This window comes from Homarus americanus, unplaced genomic scaffold (genome assembly GCF_018991925.1).
Source record: "Homarus americanus isolate GMGI-L3 unplaced genomic scaffold, GMGI_Hamer_2.0 scaffold58837, whole genome shotgun sequence".
Classification (NCBI taxonomy): domain Eukaryota; kingdom Metazoa; phylum Arthropoda; class Malacostraca; order Decapoda; family Nephropidae; genus Homarus; species Homarus americanus.
In genome coordinates, this window is record NW_024719533.1 from 440,039 (window position 1) to 458,032 (window position 17,994).

A 17,994-nucleotide genomic window follows, 5' to 3' on the forward strand; every position below is an offset into this window, starting at 1 on the left:
AGGTTTAGTACATAAAAATACTAGACGTGTTCATCCACATAAACAAAACATTTATGTAGTCTATTCACTTTGCATAATTCTTAAGACATAATTTAATCCATGCAAATAATGAATAATTTTAATTATCATTCACTCCTTGTCTAACTTAAAACCATTCATTTCTACTCATGACACAACTCGCAGGAGATATGTAGGTGCTCTTGATTGCTTGCAGTTTTTCCAGAAGAACATTCCATAATCTATCCTCAGGGATTCTGTCAAAGACTTTCTCTTCCTGTCCACCAGGATGTTGTTTCTTCTGCTGAATTCCTGTCATATTAATGAAAATGAATTCTTCTTAAACATGGTTAAAGATGGCCCGAAAAGAAGCACTTTCATCCAATATCATTACAGTACTGTCTTCATAAATTCACAGTATTCATCAATTTAGTCCCAGGCACCCCTCCACATTATTGGCTTCCTTCATCTCTAGATGTTATATTCACCTTTGCCACGAGGAATCTACTGTCACTTTGTACTCAAATGTACTACAGTACACTAAAGAACTAAAATGTTTATCTCTTGTACAAACTATGTGTGTTTATACTCAAATTATTCACTAATTTTGCAAGGATTCCAGCAATGCAAGTTATATTCTGCTAAGTTTAGTCTGTGAAATTTTATAAGATAAAATACTTTAAGCCTAAAACTACCTTCACCCTGTTTTGGGAATGCTTCTTAGGCAGGCCTCATAGCCCAGAACCCCCCAAAATTTTTGTCCGAATCTTCCAAAATCCGGATTTACAGGGTTCAAATCTTCGAGGGTTCACTGTATAGTATTAATACAGAGATTGTTATATATAATCTGTTTCTTTACAAAAACATTACATCATTAATTTTTGTGCAACTTTATGTACATCGACTTGCTCTGATGGCTCATCATAAAACATATGAGATGACATACGTGATAAGAAAATAATTTGAATTTATACAGTATGTACTGTGTTAACAGTATACTCGTGAATGATTAATATGTGCAAGGATCAGGAATGACTGTGTACACTACAGTATATTATGTACAGTATACTGTACAGCTATGCATGTTTTTTTTTTTTACGGGGAGTAGCCCACCTTTGCACAGCTCACTGACCCACATCGGGGCCTGGGGGGGCGAAAATGTTGTTGTTGTTGTTGTAGTAGTAATAATAATAATAATAATAATAATAATAATAATAATAATAATAATAAAGAAATACAAAAAATGAAAAAAAATCAAGAGTGAGAAACAATATATGTAAAGTATGTGTTGTTAATGGCAAGAGAAACAATTGAGACCCTACAATTGTGTAAATGATGCACAAAGACAGATCAGCAACCTGGGACTTGGTCATAATTTTCGTGATGCCATATGGCAGCAGGGTCTATACATGTTTACCCTCTCATGGCTGTTGGTAAACTGACAACTTGCCTCTACCACCACCCAGCAACATCAAGCATCTACACCAATTTTTACTACTCTGATAACAATAAAGCAATAAACATATAATAAATATAAGACACTATAAAATAATTGTGGAAGTTCTGGTAATAAGTGATTTATTGAGCTAAGTGTGTGTCCTTCCTTTCAAAGCAGTGTCAACCATTGTGATAGCATTGTAAAAATTTATGAAATGTTGCAATAAATGAAGAATTTGGTTATAAAAATTTAATTGTGATAAATTTAACAGATGAATTACGAATCTGCAATAAAGGGTGACCACTAGTGCGTGTGTGTGTGGTATAGATATACTGTATTATTACATTTATCCTTTCTTCTTTCATTTCCACAATGGGTTTGTATCTTATATGACTAAAAAAAAATTTTTTAGTTTTATTCATTGATTTTAACAATGTTAATGAATATATAGTTCATATACAAAACTTACAATTAAATGGTTCTGAAAATAATTAAATGTACAAGTACTTTAAGGTAGAAAATGAACGATATACTGTATATTATTCTTCTCCTTTACAATTCATTAAGTTTCTTCAGTTTGCTAGCAATAGAACCAACAAAATTACTAGCTGGTACATACTTTACCAAGGCAAGAATCATTTGTTCAATCTCTGTTTTTAAGTCCATAAAACTGATTTTGGTAATTTCATTCGTCTTATTTCCTTTCTTTTTTTTTATTGTAGAATTGTCCTTTTTATTACCACTGATATCGACATTGTTAAAATTACTAATATTAAGGCAACTGCTTTCCACATTTTTATTAGCAGACATTTCTCTACTTTCATCACAAGCATCCTGTAATTTGTATGTTTCTGCTCCATTTGCTAAAATTAATGAATTTCTGCTCTTCTCTTGTATGTCACTTCCTTCACAACTATCTCCCTCTTGAACTTCATTATGCAATTTAACCTGTCCATGAGAATTTAAATCTTTGTCCTCATTTTGTTTATCTTCAGTTTCACTTGGTAGATCGTTTCCTTGGCCTTTTGTCACAACCATCTCTTTATCAACTACATTTATGTTATGGCTATTTTGTAGTTTATTTTCCTCTTTGCCTTTCATATCTGACTGTGTTTCCTCACAACAATATTTCTGGGTTTTTTCATATTTAGAAAATTGTAACTTTCCACTGGTGATTATCTCTTCTAAGACAGCAATGAGACGAGCTAAGAAAAGGGATGGCAGGTCAGAGTTACACTGGTACAGGGACACCACATGACACCACCATCTAAATATGCTGCCAATGTGCTGGAATCTTTTATCGGAAGGTAGTGGCTGTAGTAATTCCTCCAAATACATCTGTAGATAAATCAAATATAAATGTTTGGGATATAAAGTACAGTACTGTACAACTATTTCATTCATCAAAAAGCTAAAGTTCTTAAATATGAAGGAACATTCTCTCATGATCATGATTTTTTACAAATTATATTTGAAAAGTAAAAATTTTCATACATTAATAGTGAAAAAAAAGTTCTGTACTGTATAATGAAACTGAAATACTGTAAAGTAGGCCCTCAACAGAATGCAATTTGAACCTGTGCGGCATCCAAAAATTCACCCATTTTTTTATTATTGCTTGGTCGATCTGTTATCATGCAGTTTAAGCCCAGAAATTTTAAACTACAGAAATTGGACCACCACATTCATCACTTAACACCTTGGGTATGAGGGGTCTCTCTCTGCTGAATAAAACTGTCTCAATAACACAAATAAAATATTAAAAGTGGCATCTAGTAGTGCGGTGGTTTGTGTTGATACTGTAGTTTATTAACAAGTGTTTTCAGTGTTAGTACAGTATAGGGTATTTTGTATTGTGACAGAATATTTTGTAATACCCTACAGTAGTATAAGCAAAAAGAGAGAGAATATTAAAATAGATACAGCTGCATTTGGTGGTATTAAAATTAAAAATGGTCCACTTCAAAATCCCCTGAGAACCACCCTTCTACCTCCAACCAATAATTTATCTTCTCATCTGTAACTACTCAAACCCAGTACTGTACCTGTATACAAATGAGTTCAATAATTCGAGCTAAGAAACTGAAATATTATCACATTATTCTCACTGTATAGCTGGCATGAATGATTTAGGATGCGAATGTTTTGTAACACATTCCAATCACACTGTTACTGGACCAAAATTACCAGTAAGTTTATTATCATTAGTTGGTGTTACATTCCTAGAGGTCATTTTTGTGCATTTTTCTCACATAAATGGTTTGTACTTCACTTAAAAACACAAAACTTTAGGATTTTTTTTTTTTTTTGTGTGAGGGAGGGGGAGCATTCCTTCACAAAGTTCATCTGTTGCAAATGGTCTATCATGGAATCTTGTGCAATGCTCTCTCGGCCTTTACATACAAACAGATATCGTGATTTACATTCCTCTGTATGCAAAACAAATAACTCTCTTTCTCTTTCATTCTTCCTATTTCCCTCTTACTTCCTCTTTTGTCCATAGCATCTGACAACCTCCCCCCTTAACTTCCTACTCTCACACCAGACCTGTTAATTTCACCAAAAATTCACTAAACAGCTTCACTTCCATATTGTTTCTCACAATTGTGCAATTTAAGATCAATTCAGTAAAAACAATTGCAAAAGATGATAGTATAAAACAGATACCCTAAAACAGAACATAAATGCAGATGGATATGTAAAACAATAAGCTCATTGGCTAGTAACCACAGGGCATTAAATCAAGAATTACTTTACCATTGCAGCAGTAGCAAAGCATCTGAAACAATGCTGGATGGAGACAGAAGCAGGTTGGAATGGTGTACCATCAACTATCTCTTCTTTGGCCATGGACCCTACAGTCATGTGAGCACAGACCAGGTACAACACCTCCTGAAATACTTGCAGTGTTGGGTATACCTAAAAAAAAAAAAAAAGAGGGAGAGAGAGAAAAAATAATAATAACTAAATTAATCAAATGTAAAACTACTTTTCTTAGGTGTATGGCCACTATATCTCCCATTAATATTGTACTTTGCCTTAAATTAAAATTTTTATTTAATCTCATCAAGTTATCTCTTTGGAACTCCCTCTCCGAGTTTTTCATAACTCGGGTACCCTATAACTAACTGCAGCATTTAGTACAGAAAATCCTGTTAAATTTCCAAACTTATGTCTCAAAATACATTTAGTAATCATCAAAGTTAAACATAATTAAAATACTGTAATGGGAAGAAGGTTATAACACAAGAAAACACAAAAATACAGAACCACATATAGAAGCCATATTATGATTATGGATTCATTCTTATTTCACAAACTTCTAAAATAATCAGATTACTTTTTTAATATATGCCATATATTTTTTCATATACTCTCATACCTAACCTAACCATAACACCTACTGAATTATTAGAAGATGGCCAAAAGGACCTAAAACACATATATAGTTTAAAACCGTTTTGTAAGGATATTATAAGCAAGGAAGGGAACGCCAGTCCCAACTTCTATTATCATCATCTTTTTCCTAGTTACACATGGCCTAGAGTAAGTGCCTTCTATTTTAAGTGAATCTACTTAAGTTTGTTATGAAAATTGGTGCACATACTTTACCACAATTAGTAAAGGAAAAAATTAACGTAATACAGAAGTTGAAGAGATAGATCAAGGTATAGATAAATATAAAAAATATGCAAGTTAACATCTTAGATCAATGTTTAGTTGTTTACTTACCAAATGCAAAGACTGCAAAGCATGGTGTGTTAGGAAGAATGCAGATATCCATTCAGGTTCACTACTGTGTGGTAACAGCTGGAAATAGTATAAAATCAAACTTTATGTGAAATATACCATTTGAACATTTCACTGGCTGCAAGCTTGTGAGAATGCCACATATCGGGAAATAAAACATGATATTAGTAAATCAAAGAGACAAATACATTAAGATCAATAATAATTCTTTGGCTATGTTCAAAGTTAGGAACCATAAATTTGTTTTCAGCCTAGTTCCATTTTGCTATATGGGTTACAAGCAAAATTTGTGGGTTATAAATTAATAAATTATATAAACAACCTCACAGTGTAAATGTACACAAAAATGTTTAAACATAACACAGCCAGAATTTTTCACATATATGTGCCAATTGTTTCACTTCAGAACTTTATTCTGGCTACCACCAGACAATTTTACTTAGTTTAGGGAAACTCCAGGACCTAAAGGGTTAAAATGTATCTTGATTAATCCTTTTGAGCCAATTGTTGCACTTCAGAGTGTTATTCTGGCTACCACCACACAATTGTATTAAGCATAAGGAACCATCAAGAACCAAAGGCTTAAACACATATACAGTACTGTATACAAACACTTTCAAGCATACATAAACACAAATGATAAACACACTACACACCCAACTGACAAAGCCCAAAGTGGAAGATTTAAATACAGATTTATAAGTTCACACAGAAGTGTTGCATTTTTTTTTTAAGGGATTAGCCCACCTGGGCACAGGTCACTGACCCACATCAGGGCCTGGGGGGGGGAATGTAATATTAATAATAATAATAATAATAATAATAATAATAATAATAATAATAATAATAAAGAACCATAAAGATATACAAAATGAAAAAAGATCAAAAGTGAGAAACAATATACCTGTATATATGTAGTGTTGTTAATACCTGTAGTAAGTGAAACAATTGAGACCCTGCAATTGTGTGTAAATGAGGCAGAAAGTCAGATCAGCAACCTGAGACTTGGTCACAAATTTCTCATGCCATATGGCAGCAGGGTCTACCATTAGACAACACATTATGATTCCAATATCTTCCCAGGCAGTAGTACCTCCCTGTTTGGTAGCTGCTACAGTATAAGCAAAATTTAATAAACTACTGTTATCTTAATATGGTACCGTATATACAAACAGGAATATCAATACTGTATTCAATATACAGAAACAATAATGAACTGTACCTTGAACAAAGCAATAACCCATTCTGATCTTGAAATGCCAATCAAGGACTTAGAGTTTTTATCTATGCAGTCCATACGACATTTCTTTCCTTCTTGTCCTTCCATCTCTATCTTCATCATTGCATGTTGAATACAATCTGCATAAGAATCTTGGCATTCCTTTAAGTCCAAAATTTTGGTCAGTGGAAATACACTGCGTGGGTGTAGCTGGTATTTCACCATCAGTTGTTTGAGTAAAGAAATATCTGAAAATACAAAATTATAATTATTTAAAACACTGTACAATTCAACAATGATTATTAACAAAGACTAGTGCCAATAGAATGATGAGGTAAAAGCTAGCTTTTGTGACATAATTTACTAATTTGACCTATTCCTCCTACTGTCCAGGAGAAAAAAAAAAACTTTGCTCTTAAATACAATTCCCCTTTGAAAACTATAATCACAATAGGGGAGCTTTACTAATCATTCAAGTACTGTATGTCTCAGTGACTACGGTAATGTCAAGCTTCATGGGTCCACAACATAAATGTTACTAACCTTTCTCATATTCTTGCAAATTCCTAATGATATTATCTGAAATGGTACTGACAGCACTCACAGCATCCATCCTGAGTGATAGAGTGCCAGGTGCATCATGACTCTGCAGGTTGACTGTTGCATGAATAATATGCACCAAGGTCAGTATGAGACTCACAAGTGATGGACCAGGTTTCACTACAGCAGATGATTTGTGTTCCACTATTTCCTGGGAAAACAAAAACATAATTTGTCCATCTATCCATGAAAGTGAAAACCGCTTCCAACATTCAAAGAAAATTCTCGTATCTTCCCTAAACATCTTACTTCCACAAACAGTATCTCAATATATACAGGCATCAAACAGGAACACACACGCTACTGTATTACAATGAGATCCAAAATTAAATGATAATACCTGTATGGAGGGAATGAGTGGTCAATAATGATAAAGAAAACATTTTATGTGAGGTAAACTGTCATTAAAGTTAGGTAGACATTTATATCTGGATGAACTAGGGATGTCCCGAGTACAAACCACAAACCCTTAGAACTGGAGGCAAGCACTGTACTGTATCTGTGAAGGTGAGGTTTTTCCCCACTTCAGGCCCTGAGGTCTATGGTTGTGACCTGTGGACTTAATGGTTATATGAAACAGCTCAATCCAAAATGTAAGTTTATAAATGACAAGCAAACCCCATTGTTAACAATACGGGTGCCATACTGTGTAATATTCAAATCTGTCACCAGAAAAGATAAATGAAAGATAGCATATAGAATACAAAATTTGTATTCTATATGCTATCTTTAATATATAAGCAGTACACGTTTAATGTGTTACACAAAGCCTACTAAACATAATTTTATCCCTGACATGATATAAAATATTTTTCAATGTTAATGAGAAACCCTCACCTTAAGTAAATCTAATGGCAAGGTAAGCTTATCCATATCCTTGCCACTTGTCACCACCAGAAATGGCTCAATCATCACTTTCAGGACCTCAGACGCTGCCAAGACATTCTCAGCGCCTAATAATCCTTTCACTAGAGCAGCAAATTCTTGTTCTTGCCTACCTGAGAACCCATTACTCTGTTGCTCAAGTAGTGTGGAAACTAGTAGAGATTTACCTGAAAAGAACAATTCATTTAGCAAAAGAGAATATGCTGCAAGGAAAGATGAGTTACAGGTCGATCCCTGATTTACAAAACGGTAACATTCCTAGAAAACCTTCATAAATAAAAAATACTGTAAACATTTAGAAAATGATAAAAGGGAAAAATACACCCAACCATACCTTATACAACACAATTATCTATGTAGCCCAGTTTAACCTCAGTGACAATGAGACATCAACTTAATCGAAATAATAAGAAATCAGACTTATCTAACATTCCTTTGAAAGGTTGGTGACTGGATAGAGAGGGTTATTACTGGATATCAAGTTCATGACCTTATTCAAATGAAGTGTGATCTGTGCAGCACAAAAGAAGAGCTGTATGACATCCTGACTTATCACACTACAGTACTATTATGTTTTTCCAGGAAACCATCAGCTCCAATCTCTAATTCTGAACAAAGGTTGTCACAGGTTTAGAACTGTTTGATATAATTACCTGATGGTAAAACTGCTTGGCAAACTTGGGGGATGGCTGTCAGTGCTTGGACCATAACTGGTATTAATCCACTCAGACTGACTGCCAGCAACACAGCTTGCTTCACTACAGCTTTCCCTGATTGAAGACATAACCATACATGCTTCTCTGAAGGCTGAAAGAAATAAAAATAAAATTCATAATATTAAGTGCTTTGTGGAGTTAAACATACAGCTGATGCTGAGTTGCAATGAAACAATAGAGATAACCCAAATGGGTATCTTAAAGAATTATTGAAGGGGAACAGCACAGCAAAACACATCTTGTATGACAGTTAGAAAAAATGAATGACAAGCACATGAAGGAAGTATATGTGTTGGTCTTTTAATCTATCCACTATGTGCTCTAAGGAGGAAGGGCTTACTATAGTAAAACAATTACAATAAAAATATAATGTGTTGGTCTTTTAATCTATCCACGATGTGCTCTAAGGAGGAAGGGCTTACTATAGTAAAACAATTACAATAAAAATATAATGTGTTGGTCTTTTAATCTATCCACGATGTGCTCTAAGGAGGAAGGGCTTACTATAGTAAAACAATTACAATAAAAATATAATTTTCAAGAATTACAAGTATTTGATTTGTAAATTGGTAAATGAATACTAATTTCTAATCTGCATTCACTTATTTGCAGTGGAGTACTTGTGACTTTGTGAGCCCATCCTAATTTGTTTATTACTTAATCTTAATCATTACCCCTAAGTATAATGTGAGTGGGGAAGCCAAATCTCTTGGTAAGAGGCAAAGGAGAGTCATGAGTTTGAGCAAAAATTAATGTGTTTGATTGAATTACAAGCAAGAATTCTACAATTCTTCTCAGGTAAAACTGTGTTTTCACGCAAAGTCTCCCGATCTGAATCCTCACTGGTTTCTGAATCTGGATTTAACTTCATAAAAAGGCTGATTTGTACTTAGTTCCAAACAAAACACTGTATGAATAATGTCAACCTGCCACCAAGCATTGTACACTTCCCGGCTCTGCCTTGGGATTCACAATGGTGGTCTCCTTGCAAGCCATTCTTGAGAATCCATATGACATCAGTGTCTTCTCACATGAATCACAAGACAAGCTTAAGACAAATTAAAATAATATTATGTTATATTCACCACAACTGAGTCCTGTGCAGCCAGCTGATTGAATATAGATGTTAGCTGATTAGGAAAGTCGGCAGTTTTCAGAGTCTCATCCAGTCCTGCTGCAAGATGATCTTCAATTATTGGCAAAAGGTGTTTAGCAGGAAGAGCTGCTACCATGTCCAGGACCAGCTGCGGGAAAATATTTCAATTAAAACTGAAAGGGATATTAAAAACTAGTTAAAAATATACATACTGTACATACTCTATACATGTAGTGTAACTATATACTGTACACTAAGTCCTCAATTTAATTTGGGAATGTGCTCCTACAAAATGCCAAGTTAAGCAAAACAATATAACTTAAACCCCATTTTAAAGATGGCAATGAAAAATAATTTTGGATCCATTCCTTGGGCAAGTTTTAGACAAAATTCAGAAAAAACAGTGATTTCATTTTTTCTTCAATAATCCTCAACCTCATGGCAGGTCCCACTGATCTTTATCTTTGATTTAAACACTTACGCCCGTATTATTAAACAAAATCTTCCCTTCCAATACAGTACTGTATTACAAATTAATTTATAATATTGGAATTAGTTCATTTTACCGCCACACCACCCCGTTAAGTACAGTACTGCGGTGTCCCTCAGGACTCATTTAGTTTAAAACTCGGGTTGAAACACGACGACCCTCTTCAAGGGTCGATGTTGTTTAATAATACAGGCGTTAATAATCTCCCCATTTTACCCATTACCTTCCCTTTACCTTTTATCATTTTAGCAGCACTTAACTGGGTCACACTTTAAGCACAATCATTTAATTCATCAGCATTAGCATGTACTGTATACTTGATCCACCCCTTAAATGAGTTCCAATGTGTAACAATTTTATGCAAACTATCCTAACATATGAGTAATAACTGGTAAATAAAAAAATTTCTGTCTTTTGCACTCCCCTAATACAGTATACAATATTGATATATTTTACACAGATCGTTACTACTGTACTCACATCTAACCATTCTGAAGTGTATCCTCTCTTTGCTTTGACATGCTGAATAAAGCCAAGTAAAATTTCTTTTCTTGCTGCACCATCAACAACTGTACTGTACTTTTTCATACACTCCTGACAATCCTGGGAGGTAAAAATATTCTCTCTTCTGGCAAGTATTGCAAGGAGTTTTGCCTGTCGTTCATCTTCTACGCTTATCTCCTCTATTAACTTATCCTGGTCGAGATTCTGGTCAGGATCATAGTCAGGGTCTAATGCTACATGCTGGAAGAATTGCATTAGACCTTGATATGTATTAGTGTTTAGGTTTTTATGTATCTCTGGATGAGAATTAAAAATCTTCAGTATATCAAAAGCTATGTTGCATATAACTGACTGTATGCTCTTTTGCCGAGCTTTCCCATGGTGAACCGAAGAATTCCTATGAACAGTGACAACAGCTGGTAAAATCAGATCATTCCACTCTATCCACACATCTACATTTACTGCTTCACTGTTTTGCTGACATATATTTAGGAGAGATTCAATACTTTTTCCGATGAATAGAAAGCAGCGTCCTTTGCCAAGTTGTTCTTTTTTGTGGGTACTTTTCCATAAATGTGTCCAGGTTTGCAAAGACAGATAAGTTTCAGGTTCTTTTAAGCAACAGCCAGCATAGACAGTTAACATCAAATATAAATACTCACATATATACATATAATAATAACCACTGGACTTAATTAACACCTGTGTCTTGCTTGAAACATTCTTAGAAGATAGGAACTTTAATAATAAATGTAAACACTCCACATCACTTAATACACTGTCATCTTCTACACAGTTGTACTGAAAACTGAAGAGCAAACCTTTCAACAATTCTAATGAGACTGCAAGAGTAAGAGGTGTCACTCCATCTACCCAAAGGAAATATTCTCTTGTTATTTCCTGAAGAACCCCAGGTGAGACCCAACACAGAACTGGGGATAAAAAACGATAATTTTTCTGACTTCTGACAAGAGAGAAGAAGACAGATTCCTTAAGTACTGGTAAGGTCATAGCAACTGCTTGAAAATCTTGGCATGTCTGAATAACTGGAAGTTCCCGTATTCTTGGACAACACAAAAGCAGCAGTAGAGTTGCTCTTGCTCGAAAATCATCAAATTGCTGGTCTTTATTTCCATTTGCAGACGTCTTCTTTACACGTAGAAAACAATCACTGACATTTTTCGTCAATTTGTTTTCATTTACTGTATCATCATCTGCAAAAACAATAACAGACGTATTAAATTGTGAAAGGAACAAGTATGATTAATTTTTTAGGTTAAAATTATGTTATGGTTTCTTCTTGTTTCAAAAGAAGGCTTTGTGTTTTAACTCAATAAATGTACTGTATATCTGGTGACAGCAAAGGAGAAAATAACTACATTTAGGAAACAGCATGTAGGCAAGAACTAATCACAGACCAGCATTAAAATGTATGGTAATACTCTGGAACAGTTGTGGAGGTTAACCAGAAACTTTGGTAAGATTCGGATCATATGGCAGTAATTTCATATTTCCAAGTCCTTTGTAGGTGAAAAATAAAAGATAATATTATCGTTTCGGTCACAGCGAATTTTAGGATTTTAAGTTTAGGGCTGTTGTCTTTTGTTTCTTACGGGGTAAAGCCCACCCGGGCACAGGTCATCAACCCACAACGGGGCGAAAAAATAAGAGTAAAAAGAAATTAAAAGTAGAAAAGAAAAAGACCATATTAATCTACACCACGAAAATGCCGGAAAACCAGCTTTTTAAAGTATGAGATCGTAAGAGTATGGAAACACAGACGAAGGCAGAGCATTCCACAGTTTGGCTGTGTGAGGAAAGAAGGATGTATTATAACGGGTTATTCTAGTGTGACCGACAGCCACAGAGAAACTGTGGGCACCGCGGGCAAGACGTGTGTTACGAGCCCACGGCCTTGCCAGCAGTACACCAGATGCCAAACCCACCAAACATTGCCCATTAAAGTACCTGTAAAAGAGAGACAGAGAGTGAAGCAACATTGTGGCAAAGAGAAAGGGAAGAAAGATTATAAGAAGGAGAGTCAATAAGACGAAATGCCTTTGATTTCACCCTATCTAACAGTTGGACAGAAGAAGAGCCACCCCAGATATGAGAGCAGTACTCCAAGTTAGGAAGAATGAATCCCTTATAAACTTGAAGCAACTGCTCAGGAGTGAAGTAGCTATGGCATCTGCAAAGCATTCCCGGCTTTCGGGAGGCAGCTTTAGCAATGTTAGGTTAGGTTAAGTTGAAATTGTTTTTCCAATTGTTTTTATGTGTTTTGAATGATTCTGTCCTTCTTCAAAATAGGTGCATGACTGAAACGATAGTTTTACCAAATAAAATAGTTACAATAATTAAGGCGCTGTGGGATCTCCCGTGGCGACCATACTACGGTTAACACTGGCCACGGTCTTTGTTTAAATGTTAAGAAATAAACAATGATCTATCAGTCATGTTTATTACTATTTATGGTAATTATATAGAACTAACCCACGAGCAAAATTTATTGAAAATAATTATAAAAATGCTGTTGTAGTTTGTGGAAATATGCTAAAAAAATTAATTTTTAAATAAACTCTACTTAACATTTGTGGGGATGAAGAACAGACCTAAACAACCAAACCAAACAAACCTACCTACCTAACCTTACCTTACTTCCTCGGTACAGTATATTAAACAGAAAGAACTTACTACATGGTGAAATTTGAGGCATTTTCTGGACATGAAATGATACGGCCGCATCGGCGCTATGCAGCCCTGGCGGGTTAGTCCTATATATTAATCCGATTTATATTGGATTGAAATAGTTCATTTTTCTAGTGATGTTTGGATGATAGTAAGAAAATCGGAACAGCAATGCACAGGTTAGGAAGTTAAGTAAGGTTAGGTCAGATTCTAATAGGTTCTATGCATTCTTGCTTCCATTTTCGTGTTCAGTATCTTGCAGATAGTATCTCCAGAAATTCAGGTTCAATTCCATAATTTATTTATGGTACTAACCGTTTCCTTCATCTTTACCGTGTAAATAAATTACCTAAACAAATACTGTACAGTACACCTTATTAATGATCACAACCATGAACCTTTATGACATTGATGAGTTGGTCCTCCCATAACAGCTGTCATCATATTTGAACTGCTTCCATATGTAAAATACCAAAATTTAAAATAAAAGCTGCTTCATATAGTTAGATATGGACAAACTTTGATCTCGTCATTAACATCTTGTATCACTTACCAACAGAGGCCTTGAGAGCACTGATCAACCACATCATATGCTGATCTACTTCCATTATTCAAGTTTGTAATTCACACAACAGTAATGACACACTGTAGCAGCTGAGTGTTGTGTCGACCATCACATGTGGTCCTCAGTCACTGGACCTCCGGGCACTGACGACTCTTGGGATAACAAAGATATATTTCTCAATGGTAAAGTAGAATTTTCTTTAAAAACTTATTATTTATACCATTTATGATTAATTTGATCCACATATTAAAAACTAAACAAAATATTACCTGGACGAGCAACTTATCACACCTTTATTCCCCGAACCCACATCGGATACACGAAAGACAAAAAATAAATAAAATTAATAAATAAAACGTAATTTTCCAGTTAAATTATGATAATTGTGTCATTATATAATTTATTAATCATTTAGCTAAACAATGAACAAAACTTACCCCAACTCAGGAGATATGTTACTTTTAATTCATCCATAAGAGAAAACCACTACCACAATACTTCCGCTCATTATTTTTATAGTTATATCAAATCCAATTAATATTATCTGTTTGTAAAAAAAAATATAAAATAACTAGACGTAGATATTGAACACATTAAACAAATGAAACAGTGAGTTCATCGCAAAATATATATTTTTTCTAATTGTTGATGGGCCAGTTTACTGTAATTAGATACTAACTTTGTTACGCCTTTAAACACTATAGTTGTTGAAGCAAAGTAATGGTATTATAACGTCAGCTAGACGAATGTCACATCTAATACATTACTGTGTTGAGTACACTACATTATTTTTGATAGTGTTGGGGTACCTTTCATAATTGTCTTGGGTTCGATCCCCAGCCAGGACAGGTGTGAGAACAAAGAAGGGAGTAATCAAGTGCAACTCTCCCAAACCTTTTTAATGAGCAGACTAGAGTGAAAATGGAAATGCAGTACAGTACAGTAGGCAAGGAGAGACAGAGGTATACAGTATATTTATTCTGCAAAATTGTCTATATTCACATTGGCTCAGATAGTGTAGGTATACAAGGAAAATTGGTAGTACTGTACAGTAAGTCCTCGCTTAACATCGGGGTTACGTTCCTGAAAACACGTTATATGAAACAGCGTTGGTCCGGATAGTACGCACCGTTGTGGGGGTTAGACCAAGCACAGCGGTTATGTCCACAGCACATTCCCCTTTTTCAAATCGGGTTAATGCACCCATTTTTGTAGCCAGGGTAATGCTACTTGATGGGCGCTTGGAAGCCATTTCGAATGGTTATAGTACAGTTTTAGAGCAAAAGCACTTAAGCACACACAAGTGACGTGAAGTCGTAACAAAGACTGGCTTGGCGTCGCTTGGGGACGCTGTGACGTTCCGCAAGTGAGGGCATCGCGCTGAGCCAAGAGAGCATAGCGCGGCCAGACAAGAGCGGGTGATGCGCTGTAAAAAGTAGTTCATGACAAAACAAAATGACGTAGTATCGGATCACCGGGACGTTAAACGAATTTTTGGTCTCTAAAGTTTAGCGACGTAGTACCGAAACATCATTAAGTGCGGACTTACTGTACACTGTACAGGCATACCACAATGGCAAATAGATAAAATAGACAATATGGTCAAGGATATTTAGACTCTGCCATTATAAGTTTATTTGCATTAAATGAATTAGTGTCCTTTGTGACTAAATGTAACAAGCTTCACATTGTAATTAGACTAATTGAGACTAGTGTGTCTTATTCACAATACACCTGTGTAGTATCCATATTGTACATAATTAACACAGAAAATCGCTCTCTACTCTTGGTGTAGCTTCATAAGTGATGTACTGTACAGTATACTGTGCATTATTTCAATTTTAAGTTTGTATTGTTTGATACTATTCCTAGATTAAATAAGGTAAGGTAAATTATTTTAGTCCTCTATAACTGTATAGAAGAAAGTGGTTTTTGTTCAACAGCATAAACCAGGTGATACAAAATTATGCTTACTGCCCCTAATGCATTGATAATTCATATACTGCAAAATATCATGGATACAAAACAATGTTTACAGGACTTCATGACTCATATAATCTCTTGCTTTCATTTCCAAAATAAATCTTGCTGTATTTTGTTATTTGTAGTTTGGCTTTGAGATTTTCTGATAAGCCAGGGTACAGTATCACAATGAATAGAAATAATGTAAATGGCATCGAATGAAAGCTAAGCAGAAAGTTCTTTAAGCCTCAGTTGGTAGGCATTGTGCTTTTATATAAAGAAGTTTTATTCTAGCATTGCTTTCTTCACATTATTTACAATTACAGTACTTCAACAGTAAGCAGTGATGTGTTGAATATGCAACAGACACCGAGAACGACTTGATTCATCATAAAATCATGAATACGATTTCGAGTCACAAAGAGGAAGGAAACAATCTTTGAAGCGATGTTTCAAGCACTAATGAATACAACTAGTTTAGGTGGTACGTATTGCAAGCTTATGTGGATGTCTCTCTCTCTCTCGTTTTCAATACAGTATTGGCAGACATAGAATCTAAGCTCTCCACCTATTGGCTTTTTATTTATTAAATTTTACTCCTTTTGGTTAGTGGCATCGCTGGGCAAGTACGTACTTGGGGGTATAAAACCGTACATTAGCCAAGATCTACATTTATTAGTTTACCCAAAAGATGTGTGAACTGGAGAGGTTCTACTGTATTGTATTCCACTTTATAATTTAGGTTTTAGGGTACAGTAAAGTCCCACTGAACGAGAATTTGGTTTAAAGAGCATAATTTTTTGGGTATGAAACTTCAGTGACCAAGCTTAGATTTAATTTAACAAGCAAAATGTCAGCAAACTATTCCATGCCAGCAAATGAAATCCAAAAGATGTACAGTATACGCAGAACATGCACAACTTAGTGTAACATAATGTACGCAACACAGTATATACACTAATGGATTAATGACTAAGTAACAAAATGACACTGTTAGGAACAATGTAAAACAGGGACTTTACTCATCTTTGGGGTGTATTGAGAGCAAATTGAGACTATGTAAGTTTAAGCGAGAGTGCTTACTTAGTCTTTTGCAAGCTAACCAGTTTGAATAAGGCAACAACTACAGTAATTTAGTCAGGCCTCTCTCTATGATCTCTAATAATTTCTGGAACTCAATCCCTCACAAGACTTCAAGTTTCGCTTCTCAAAACAAGAAAAGCAATTCAACATTACCTGAATGAAAGGAATTAAATATTGTTTGGCAAATATTAAGTGGAGAACCTATAATCGGCAACCAATTTGAACTTTATATCCCAAATCATTTGGTCTCAGACATAACAGAACATTTATATCATTTGAAGAGAACAAGAGCACTTATTGCCTAGATAATTAAGGCAACCCTCCTTACAAACTTCTATTATGGATTCACTCAGGTTATGAATGAAAACAGAAAACTCAGGTGACATAAAATGTAACTGACAATTAATCATCGTAATCCTCTTAAACATTCAGGGAATTCATAAAAAGTGTAACCAGTTCAAGACTAAAAAATACCATCAGTAAAACAGGTGTATTCTCAACACTTGTCCTTCTGTACAAAAGTTGCCTGATGATTAGAAAACCAACCAAGAGTCGTAGTCATGCTACCTAAAGTCTTAGGGAAATAGAACTATGAACTTTCTTTTAGGGCTCAAGAGGGCTTGAAGCAAGCAAGCTAATGAATCACAGTCAAACACTTAAATTCAGAGAACCTGAATCCTCACTCAACAATGATTCACCCCATGGTTCATGGGTTTTTGATGATATATTATTAACTGGGTGTGAAGTGTTGTAACAAAAATATTATCTAGCCTTACCTGGCAAGATAAAGTACCTGCCATTATGCTGTATGCCTCCCAGAAGAGTACAGGGAGGGCACTTAGTAATCTGGATGTGACAGGTCACTCAAGATGACTGATAGGTCATAAACTGTTTACTGTAAAATAAACTGAGAAACATATGTAAGCCAGTAAATTATAGTATTGAATATCACAGATGATTTTTGTATCTAAAGTGACAAACACCATATATGATAATAATAA

The 17,994-nt window shown here is 34.8% G+C and overlaps 1 protein-coding gene across 2 annotated transcripts; it reads right to left on the reverse strand.

The window, feature by feature from the left end:
* Window positions 1–1,834: 1,834 nt before the first annotated feature.
* LOC121860091 lies at window positions 1,835–17,983 on the reverse strand. Of its 2 annotated transcripts, none has more exons than XM_042357120.1 (11): window positions 17,787–17,983; window positions 13,937–14,100; window positions 10,672–11,909; window positions 9,691–9,849; window positions 8,543–8,696; window positions 7,842–8,056; window positions 6,948–7,155; window positions 6,408–6,652; window positions 5,168–5,245; window positions 4,193–4,354; window positions 1,835–2,773 (listed from the first exon to the last, which is right to left on the reverse strand). In XM_042357120.1, exons 2-11 carry the CDS (start codon window positions 13,989–13,991, stop codon window positions 1,988–1,990), a joined length of 3,300 nt encoding a protein of 1,099 aa, XP_042213054.1. In that variant the 5' UTR covers window positions 13,992–14,100; window positions 17,787–17,983; the 3' UTR covers window positions 1,835–1,987. The 2 variants fall into 2 exon arrangements, with proteins under 2 accessions (XP_042213054.1, XP_042213055.1); XM_042357121.1 differs by lacking the exon at window positions 17,787–17,983 and having other exon boundaries at window positions 1,835–2,325; window positions 2,404–2,773; window positions 13,937–14,069.
* Window positions 17,984–17,994: the final 11 nt, after the last annotated feature.

What these genes read in the sequence shown, in the direction of transcription:
- LOC121860091 (XM_042357120.1), bottom strand. Translation starts at nt 13,991, where the DNA reads ATGGAAGTAGATCAGCATATGATGTGGTTGATCAGTGCTCTCAAGGCC. An exon ending in ACACTTCAGAATGGTTAGAT is followed by an intron (nt 9,850 to 10,671) that starts GTGAGTACAGTA and finishes ATTTTCCCGCAG; the next exon opens with CTGGTCCTGGACATGGTAGC. An exon ending in TGCCATTAGATTTACTTAAG is followed by an intron (nt 7,156 to 7,841) that starts GTGAGGGTTTCT and finishes TTGTTTTCCCAG; the next exon opens with GAAATAGTGGAACACAAATC.